Source organism: Etheostoma spectabile, chromosome 10 (assembly GCF_008692095.1).
Source record: "Etheostoma spectabile isolate EspeVRDwgs_2016 chromosome 10, UIUC_Espe_1.0, whole genome shotgun sequence".
In the NCBI taxonomy this organism is placed as follows: domain Eukaryota; kingdom Metazoa; phylum Chordata; class Actinopteri; order Perciformes; family Percidae; genus Etheostoma; species Etheostoma spectabile.
This window is the reverse complement of record NC_045742.1, coordinates 30,360,491-30,371,186: the sequence shown is the minus strand read 5'-3', so window position 1 is coordinate 30,371,186 and position 10,696 is coordinate 30,360,491. Positions and strand designations below refer to the sequence as shown.

General features: G+C 45.8%; 1 protein-coding gene across 4 annotated transcripts in view; it reads left to right on the top strand.

Annotated features, from left to right (window-relative positions):
* The window catches only part of uvssa (UV-stimulated scaffold protein A), a 51,715-nt gene that overhangs the window by 22,323 nt on the left and 18,696 nt on the right, over window positions 1-10,696 (top strand). For all 4 annotated transcript variants that reach the window (XM_032528333.1, XM_032528335.1, XM_032528332.1 and 1 more), the window contains exons 10-14: window positions 4,854-5,043; window positions 5,946-6,059; window positions 6,336-6,519; window positions 6,602-6,713; window positions 9,919-10,099. In XM_032528333.1, coding sequence (XP_032384224.1) covers window positions 4,854-5,043; window positions 5,946-6,059; window positions 6,336-6,519; window positions 6,602-6,713; window positions 9,919-10,099 — 781 coding nt within the window. The remainder of the gene's footprint in view (window positions 1-4,853; window positions 5,044-5,945; window positions 6,060-6,335; window positions 6,520-6,601; window positions 6,714-9,918; window positions 10,100-10,696) is intronic.

Genomic DNA, 10,696 nt, shown 5'->3' with positions numbered 1-10,696 from the left:
CAGGTAAAATGAATGATTACTTTCACCGAATTTTGGTTGTTTTATTGAATTTTATGGCATTTTAAAAAAGAGTGGCCAAAACCTCGGAAGAAATGACAAACAGCGTTTAAAAAAACGAGAGGTTTATTGGCTATGAATTGAAAAAAAAAGCGTAAAAAAAAAAATTGGCAAAAACACATGAAAAAGCGCCAAAAGATGATGTTTGATTGGAAGACAGCACAAGGGTTAAAGCTGCATCAACCGATGGTTTTTGGCCACTTGGGCGGGTAGAACAAGCTGACAACATAACATCAACATTGTATCAGTTCATACCGCATCACATGGAGTGGAGCTTGTGTCCACCCGGTGAATCTAAGTCTATGGGCAGAAATGAGGTTGTTGTCCAAAACCGTTTTGAATAATGTAACTTTATAAAATCAGTTGCTGTGAAACTGTGTTTGACCCTCGCTGAAAATTGAACTCTCATTATTTCACACATGCAGTTGCTGAGGAAGAGTAATCGAGTGCAGATTCCCAGAACTTGGATCGGTGTAGCCAAAGATGTTCTATAACAAGCCAGCACTTTGATAGTCTATTCATTAGATTAAATCCAATGTCTGTCTCTTGGGCTGCTAAATGCTGCTCTGTCGACAGCTCCTCTCTGACAGTGCCTGAGCAGGTAGAGTACCGAGGCTTGATTTCACCGAAGCAGCTGTTGCTCTGCTGGAGACAGTTTCATCAGAGCAGCAAAACTGAATCAGATGGGGAGTGTTGGGGACCGTAACACCAACACAATGACCTGAAAGAGGCTTCAAACCCCCTGCAGAGCTGATCAGAACCAGTTAGCATGACTCCCAGTCATCGGAGACCTTGGTCATGTAGAAATATTGATTAGTGAATCAAGGCCTTACTGCTTCTACTGTGTGTTGGTCTACTCAGGTTGGCTTTACAGCACATGAAAAGTAATCCTGATGGGTATCCAGAGATGAAGCAGCCATACTGAGCCTAATCAGTGTGTGGTCCCCCCCCCCTGCTGCTTCTGACTGCTAACTATGAGAATGCAGCTTGGCCCTGTAATGGAGACAGATGGTTTCTTTTCCTCAAGCATTTTCCCTCCCCGTGTATCTTGATGGATATTGTCCTGTCAACACATCCATTCACTATTACGTGCACGCACGCATGCACGCACACAGTGTTCTGCATTGTATTGGACTGTATGGATCATATGTGGCCTGCAGGCAGCACTCTCTCATTAACCACCTACCTCTCATCTTACTGCAGCGTCAGCTGTGAACCTACATGCTTTTTCTAAACGTATGATGGAATTTGAATGCTGTTTCTGTCGTGATGAGCTGCAGGCCACAGTAAACAGTAAAACTCTGTCAGCCATATTAACCCATCACTCACACACTTTCAGTGTGAACTTTACTGTGTGTGTCTGTGTTAATGACGCCCGAACAGAACATGTTGCAGACACTGCTGATATTGCTGGCTCAGCCATATTGTGGCCTTTGACCCCTGCTGAACCCCCCCCCCCCACACACACACACACACACACACCCACCCACACCACCCACACCACACACACACACACACACACACACACACACCATTACATTCACACTAAGCCTCATCTCTACCTGTGAGCATGTTGCTTCTGCCCCTCCCACCTCCCTCCATTACTAATCAATTAGACGCTAAGAATTAGATAGTATCTGATGAGCCCCAAACAGCTGTGCGAGTGTGTGTGTGTGTGTGTGTGTGTGTGTGTGTTGTTGTGTTGTGTGTGTGTGTCAGGGTGATTAGTGGGCTAGGTAATGATCTACAGGGGCCATACCAAATTAACAATGCAACCTCTTTAATGAGCCCCTATTAGCCTTGCATCTAGATTCTACCTCCCACTGACAAAGACACACACACACACACACACACACACACACACAAACATACCAGCAGGAACTAAACATAGTTCCGTTTGCTGGTTGGATTTTGATACTTTATGTATTCTTCAGTCTGTGTGTTTCATGAAGGTTTGGTTAGGGTTAGTATCTGTTGTAAAGGGTTAGGGGTTGGGGTTAGTATCTGTTGGATCTGTTCTAAAGGACAAGGCTGGAATTACACTATTCTCAAGACATCAAATGAAGAAATCCAAACCAACAACTCATTAGTCTGTCTCTCAAAACTCCCGGACTCCCCTGCCCTGTCTGTGGCCCATTGGTTCCCACTGAAGATGCAAACAAGGTTTAAAAAGAGATTTTCATTTTGAAAAAGGCTCACTGCACATGGCAGATGCTCCTCTAACAGAAATAAACAGTGTTTTTCTTGGGGACTAGTTTCAGCTGTGGATTAATCAGTTGGTGTGCTAGTGAGAGTGTGCAGCACCAGCACAGTGTACTTACACAATGTGTTGCCATGTTTAACAGAATGAGTTACCATCAGCAAAGATAGTGTTAAACAAGCATACAAGTTCTTGACTGCAGCTCATCCGAGCTTTCAGCTTCTGGTACGAACTGAACTATACCTGCAGAGATCAGCCTGTCCACTGGGAGCTCAACGTTGGTCAACGTTGACGACCAATGTCTGTTGAGGACACAAAGTGTCTCAACGGTGTTGGCCTTTAATGGATTGATGCTAACGTTAGCTGTTGTTTTATTAGGGGGAAACGTCTCCACAGAAGAGACACCAGTGTCAGACAGACAAGAGCTGGGGGAACCAATGGGACAGATACATCTTTTTGGTTGTCAAGCCTTCTACCCACCTGTTTCATGAGGATGCACAGGTGGGTTTCTCCATGTCACTTTCTGTTCAAGTGAGCAGTCAACACAGGCTGGAGGGACAGCGTGAAATCAGACGGCTTTATAATGCACACTAGTGGGTAACATCTAACAATAGATTTGATCTGATTCTAAAACGAATGTCTGGGAGGATATTTCTCAGTAGTATGTCACCATTCCTCTTACTATTCGCTTGCTTCTTGTCCTCCTCGGACGCTTCCTCTCGGCTAGTGGATCACATTCATCATTTCGCCACATGTCCTCTTTCTTTTCTCCTTATTTCTTCCAGTGTTCATTCATTCGGAGAAAACCTGGCTCTTCTCTCTCTCTCTCTCTCTCTCTCTCTTCTCTCTCTCTCTCTCTCTCTCTCTCTCTCTTTCTCTTTCTTCCTTCATCTGTCCTGTTCTGTCATTCTGATTATCAGCCTCTTATCCCTCTCTCTGCTGTCAGGACACTATCTTCTCTTTCTCAAATTAACATTTAATTACAGGCCCTGCTTAACCCCAGAAAATCAATACCTCTTTCTGCTTTCCTCTCTCGTGCTCTCTCTCCCTCAAACCCCCTTAACCCCCTTTTTCTCTTCTTCTAACACCCCCCCGCAAAACAACACACTACACACACACACACACACACACACACACAGACACACACACACACACAAACACACACAACTATGCACATTTCCTCCATTGATCTGTGGTTAACATCCACACAAACCTCGGCCGTGTGGCGGCTTGAAAAGAGATTAAGTCGGGATTTCACCAAAGAGAAGGAGACGGGAGGGAGGAGGATGTGGAAAGACATGCCATTACTTTGGTCAGTCATCATATTTTTAAAGTTGAAATGATCTGAGACATGTGAGCATTTCAACATGTATTAACAACATGTATAAATTAACATGTATAAAATGCAGAGTTTAACTGCACAGCAGCTGCTAGCACCGACAGCATGGGCACAAACAGCTGTGAGTCGTTATCCATGTTGAATTAACCTCCGGTAGTCCCGGCGGATGTCTGTTTTCTTCCATAAAGGGTCCCATCAAAGGGGCATGACCAAACAGGGAAGGACACGCCAGGATTGTTAAGACCCAATCAGAGTGATTCTGAGTGTCTGCGTCATCGTTTCCAAACGTCTCAGTTTGTGTCCGTCCAGACTACAACGCTACCTGGAGTTTACAAAGTTAAACAAGTTGGCAGCGTTTGGGAATGCCGCAGTAGTGTGGATGTGTTTTGAAACACACACGTGTGGCTGTAACCTGAGAGACTCTTCTTCTCTTTTCTACTTCACAAACGTTCTGCACTAGTTCTCGGACAGTTTGACTGTTTTGTGTGTAAATTGTTTTGTAATTGAAGCAGTAGAGAAAACATGCAGACGAGCTGTCTTCCTGTTCAAACAGAACAAGGCAGATCCTGTGCGTGGTGGCCCGTGGCAGGGACTGCCTCTCTGATCTCCAGATCAGCCCTCATAATGTGTGGGATCAGCTTACTGCTGCCCTCTGACCTCACCTGCAAGTCTGCTCAGTCCCCAGAGCCTATTGACCACACACACACACACTTATGGAGACTTTCTGACCTCTCCAGAGATGCTCAGATATCAAACACAAAGCACAGAGAAACACAGAGATGGTTAACGTCATTGTTTACCTAGTTGACAGAAAGATTTTCCAAGCCTACAACTACAGGATTGTACGTGTACTTGTTACAGTAAGCCAGACCTCTACATGGGCCTCTGACTCCGTGTCACAGCTTAGAGAACAGTGTGAGACAGTTTTGAACACAGTGCATACAGAAAGATGTACAAATGGTAATGAATACAACTCAAGCAATCATAATTCCTTAACACACTCATGCACGCACGCACACACACAGACACACTCACACATGCACATACACAAACAGACACACACACACAGACAGACCCACGCACACACACAGACAGACAGACAGGCACACACTCTCAGTGTATTTGTCAGTTAAACATGAAGAGACAAACAGCCCAGAATATAACTAATGTAAATGTAGTGAGGATGTGTAGATGTCTGGACCACAAGGTGGGCAGTGTTCAGGATGATCCTGACCTCCGGTCTCTGTTGGTCTGCAGGTCTCGATCCAGCTCCGTCCACCTCTACAGCACCGCCTCCTGCTACAAGACCTGGAGCTGCACCTCTTGCATCCACCTCCACCTCCTCCAGGCGGCTGAAGAAACTCATGGAGGAGGAGCAGGACCCAACATGTGCAGCGGCCACGTTGCGCCACCTCAGACAGAGCCTGCCTCCTCCCGCTGAGTCCAGGTACACCTGCAGTAGTCCTGTCACTCTCCCTCCACCTGTCCTCATTTCTCATCCTTCTGCTCTGTTCACACCTGGAGAAGAGAAACGGTATAAGCATTGCTTCAGTGTTGAGCCAGTGTGGATGTACTCAGTCATCAACGTTCCGCTTGTTCTTCAAACGGATGATAATATGAAGCAGTCTCACTGCTCGCTTTATTAAACATATTCAGTTGAACAGGTCTGGTTCAGTCTGCGAAACTTTCTCTTCTGGGGGAACAGTTCCGTTTAATTTTAAACATTAAAATGAAAACAAAGGTACTTAAGCCTAAATGGAGTGATCATGTTGTGAGTCTCATGTGCTGGAGCACCCCTTAACTTGATCCCGCCACCCCTAAAAAATAAAATCCTCTGGGAATATCCCAGAAGGGTGAAACTAAAGCCAGAATCTAGATGCCGAGATCATTCAGAAATAAATTCTCAGCCATTTTAAAAAGTGCATAAATCTCAAATTTTCAAAAGTTAATAATACTGCATTGTGGATTCCATGGATACATGTATAAGATTTTATTTGTTTTTTTTTTTAGAAATGTCTTTTTTGTTACATAATTCATTGTTTTCCTTAACATGATGGTCCAAAATTATGTTTAAATGCACAGTTAGCAAAGTAGAAAAACATTTTTAAAAGAAATTACGTTAAAAGGGTGTCAACCACCCCTAAAGCTCTGATCCTAGAATCAATCCTGGGTGATTTTTAGTTCAAGCAGTTCAACTGTATTTCCCTGTGTATTCCTCCTCTGTACGGATCAGACCCACAGTGTGCTGTCCAGGTGCTCCGACTACAGGCCCGTATATGAAAAGGTTTCACACTCAGAGTGGAACTGGTCTGTGCGTGACGTCTGTTTCTCTTGTCTGTCCTCCGGCAGTAGCACCTCTCGGTCCGGCTCAGACCAGAAGGCTGCTGGTGCCCCGGTGGTTCCATTCGGCCTGGACTTGTACTACTGGGGCCAAGAGCAGCCCAACGCTGGCAAGATCCTCAAGTAACACACAAACACACACACGCACACACACACATACAGACACAAACGTGTCACATGACTGTACAGTTCAGTAAGACGTGTGTTTTCTAATGTAACAGTAGAATTATAATCTGCCATGGTATGGCTTTGTTAGTAACTGAATGTCGGTTCATGTTCCATCAGATAAAAGATGTATGTTGTTTTTATAACAATAGTTTTATTTTACAAATTACTGTTTATATTGAACTGGGTATTTTTTTTTTACGCCTGCGGGTCCCGTGTCTTGTCCCTGCGCAGGTCGGCCTCCCAGCATCAGTTCTGGGTTCCCATTGATGTGGACGAGGAGCGGGAGAACAAGGAGCTGCAGGCAGAGAGCCGGAGCAGATACATCTCCTTCCCCGGGAGCTTCACTCCGGTCAGCCATCACTGCAGAGCCCCGCTTGGCGAGGGAAAGCTTTGCCAGAGACAGGACCGCCTCAAGGTACCAGGACACTATTTGCAGGTCTCTTCCTGTCCCCGTGCTGTTAGGGTGTGTGTTTGAGCTGTGACTGTGTGTCCTGCAGTGTCCCTTCCATGGGCTCATCGTTCCTCGAGACCAGGAGGGCCGACCCTGCAGGCAGGAGGACCGACTGAGGGAGGAGCAGGAGGAGAGGAGGAGGAGGGAGGAGCAGCCTGGTGAGGAGTCATGCACTCACATACCGGAAGAGAAGCAGAGAGGGACAGGGTCCAGCTGCAGCCACAGTGCCATTCACTCACACCTACACATCTGAAAGTGAAGATAATGTGCAGCCAAAGCCAACACACTTACTGTTGATCAAGTAATATCCAATAGCTACTTATGTAGTACATTGACCAAGACTGTCACTACAATCAGCCATCTGAATCAGAACTAAAGCTAGGAAGACCGTAAGATTTGTTAAAAAGCTTTGGGAAAAGGAAGTAGGTAAACCTTGAGTTTTTGTTTCCAACTTTCACTCTCAGTAATACAATGCATTCCTGTTTGTTTTTCTACTTACAACCTGTTTTGTGTGGCATCCACCACCTTTCTCGTGGTCTGAGGAAGACCACTGGTTGTGGTACAATTATTACTCATGGGTAGTTTGTAAAAGAAAACACGACTCATGTCCACTTTCAAGCCTTCTCCTGAGCTTTTTAGCATGATCTTTTTAGTTTGCTCACGTTCTTGACACATAATCAGTAAATCATGGTGAACATACTCCTGTTCTATGGAGATTTTAGCCACGGTGGTTGGCTCAGTTAGGAAGACGCCTTTGTTTTCTGCTGCTGGGGAACTGCAAACAGTGAGCTTTGATGGCTAGACAGCTACGATGATGTGTTTTCCTTTTTGTGGGAAAAAGCACCATAATGCAGCTGACCCCTGTGTGTGTTGTGTGTGTGTGTGTGTGTGTGTGTGTGTGTGTGGTGTGTGGGTGTGTGTGTGTGTGTGTGGGTTTGTGTATGTGTGGTGTGTGGCATGCCGTCCAGTGAGTTGTGAAAGCATCTTTTGTTACCAACTGCCACTATCGATCCATGAGTCAATCTCACGCACGCACACACACGGGGAGGAGGCGGGGGGGGCATTGGCTTGAATGACTGATGGCCTCAGCTCCCTCACACAACACACGCCACAGGTAAATAGTTGTGTGTGTGTGTGTGTGTGTGTGTGTGGTGTGTGTGTGTGTTGGTGTGTGGGGAAGTTAAAAAAGGCAGTGAGGGACATTGTAAGTCATCTGAGACCAGTTGTCATAGCGACAGACATGGCTGTCTCTAACCCTGTCAAAGGATCGGCAGTGTGTGAGTGAGCGTTTGGTAGACTGGAGCATCTGAGAGCAGCGGGCCAGTTTGGCTGGTGAGGGGTCGGGGGTGCAGTGGGGGGGGGGACAGCATGAAGCTCCTGATGACAGATGAAGAAGAGCAGCTGATCCAGGAAGTGCAGCTAGTATACACTTCTCCCAGATATCTGGAGGGCATTAGATGCCAAATCCCTGTGTTTGCACTGTTTCCAGTAGAGATTAGAGTTCACATTAAGGAGTACTCTACCTGGAATCTGAACTGGAAGTGATCTCTGCTGCTAAAGCTCTCAAACTACACACTGAGCTCCAATCACAGGACATTTATTAGCTGTTATTCACCTGTGGAGGTGTGCCTGGTCTGCAGTCAGCAACAGTGGAGACAGGTGCGGTAATGGAGTGAGTTCATTGTTTCAGCTGATTGTTCTACCAATTCAACTCTCCCTTTTAAATGCAGTAGCGTGCTGGACCTCCAAATGACTGCCGCACACCTCAGAGACACGACACTGGGCTGCGAGATATTGTTTTGTTGTTCCTTTGTTAAAACGTTGTAAGCAGCGGGCTGTGAGCCTGCCAGTAGCCGGCAGACAGCGGCGCTCGGTTGGTTATAAAGTTGCGTTAAAAGTGTGATCAGTCAGAATATACCTGCCTGTAAATGGGCTGTCTGGGCTGTGATCTGTGCTGAGGGTAAACCACGGTGGCAGCGAGTTTCTGCTACCCCACCTATGAATCCTCACTCACACACACCCACACACCAACACACACACACACCACACACACAACAAACACACACACACCACACACACACACACACACACACACACACACACACACACCATGGCTGGAAGGGCTCAGAGGTGTTGACAGAGAAGAGAGTTCTGCTGCACACTGATTGCATGTATTGTCATTTTATTTAAGCAGAGACAGTGTGGAGTTAAACACTAACCTTGTAGAAGAAGAAGGAGAGATGCATTGCACCAGGCTGTCGTGCTATTTTCCGCCCGTAGGCCCTGGGCGGGTCAGTAAAACAATAAATATTCAATGCTACGCAAGAACAAAAAAACAAGTCTTTCTCAATTCTTTTCTTATTTTTTTCTTTTTCATGTTACTTTGCATTTTCTTTTTTCTAAAACTTCTCTAAGATCACTTTAAGAACAACAATGGGATAGAATACACACGCGCACACACACACACACACACACACACACACACACACACACACACACACATTGTAAAAGCAGCTGCTCCTCTTTTGGCATTAATGATTCTCCTAAATACACCAGCTGCTTTTCAATTACCGCTGTGTGTGTGTGTGTGTGTTGTTGTGTGTGTGTGTGTGTGTGTGTGTGTGTGTGTGTGTGTGTGTGTGTGTGTGTGTGTGTGTGTGTGTGAGAGAGAGAGAGATGAGGGATAGTTGAAGGTCCAGTCAGACCCAGGGTCAGACCGGCTGATTAATAACCCCCACCCCACCACACAGACACACACACTGAGCTGGGGTCAGCGTTTTGACAGAGTGGAGCGCCCATCACAATCACAGTGTAATTACTTTGCATTACGGCAGCTTTATCTCTAATTCCAGCGCAGTAGGTCATTAACTTGACTCCTCTCTTCCTTCAGACGGCAGTTACTCTGATCGCAGACGCAGAATTATGACATTACACTTTTCATTAACACCACCATTTGATCCAAATGAGCATGCACTGTTTACCACTTGCGCTCTGTAAAGCTGCGGGCTCATTGATGTTATCAGCTGTAATGACTTCATTATACTTTTCATCACGTGACTTTTTGTTCCAGTTTCAGTCGGTGGGAAAGAGAGAGAAGCCGTTTTACAGCTGCTCTGTGAAGTCATGTTGCTACTTTTTGAACAGATTCAGTCCAATCTGAGATTTGTATAACACACGTAAACGTAAAGTATTGAAGAACATGTTGAAACTATGACACGCTTTATTGGCTCAAACAACACCAGGACCACGGAGCTTTAAATGGAAGCCACATCTGACCTTATCCTTAGTATTGTGTGTGTGTTTTCCCCAGAGCCATGGATGAAACACCAGCCCGGAGATTCAAAGGATGTCTTTCTGTTGCAGACTGGCGAGATGCAGAGCTGATGCGAGACATCGAGGCGGCGACAGGAGAAGACCTGGGTTCTGACCGGGTCGGGAAAAAAGGGAAAGGAAAGAAGAAGAAGAAGAAATACCCCAACCTGAGCGACCTGAAGCAGAGCGCCAACACCTCCCGCTCCAGACTGGAGAAAAAAGTCTTCAACAAGTACGTCACTTCCTGTCCGCGCAGGAACAGCCTTTTCTTGCCGAGTATTTTGAAATTCACAACGTTGCAGTGTGCAATACGTGATATTAACCGAAAGTTACCAAAGCCCTTTTGTGTCGCTGTTGGCAGAGCAGACACTGCAAAAAATAACCCTTATCTGTTCATCCAAAGAGGCGGGCAGTCTCCCAGCTAAATGTGTAATGGCCAAATAAGTCCGTGGGTCCTATTTTAGGGCATGTCCAAATCCACTTTTGCTAGTTTGACGGTGGAAAAAGGGTCCGTGCGCCAGGTGCATGGTTCAAAAGAGTTGTACTTAGTGTCTCCATTAATCATTTATGTGTTTTGGGCGTAACATGCAATAAACCTATCAGAGTTTCATCTCCCATTCCCTTTAAAAGCCAGGTGCATTTGTACCTTGGCGCATTGCTGTTATGATGGCAGATTTGCCATCATAATATTTTATTTGAACGAGCCTAGGGGCATTTTAATAATGTGCTGTTGAAATAACAATGAAATGCTGCGCTACTGACGTTAGACCAGGTTTTTTGTTGGTTAATGGCACGATCACTTCCCGCTGCCTCAAGATAGCAATGTGCC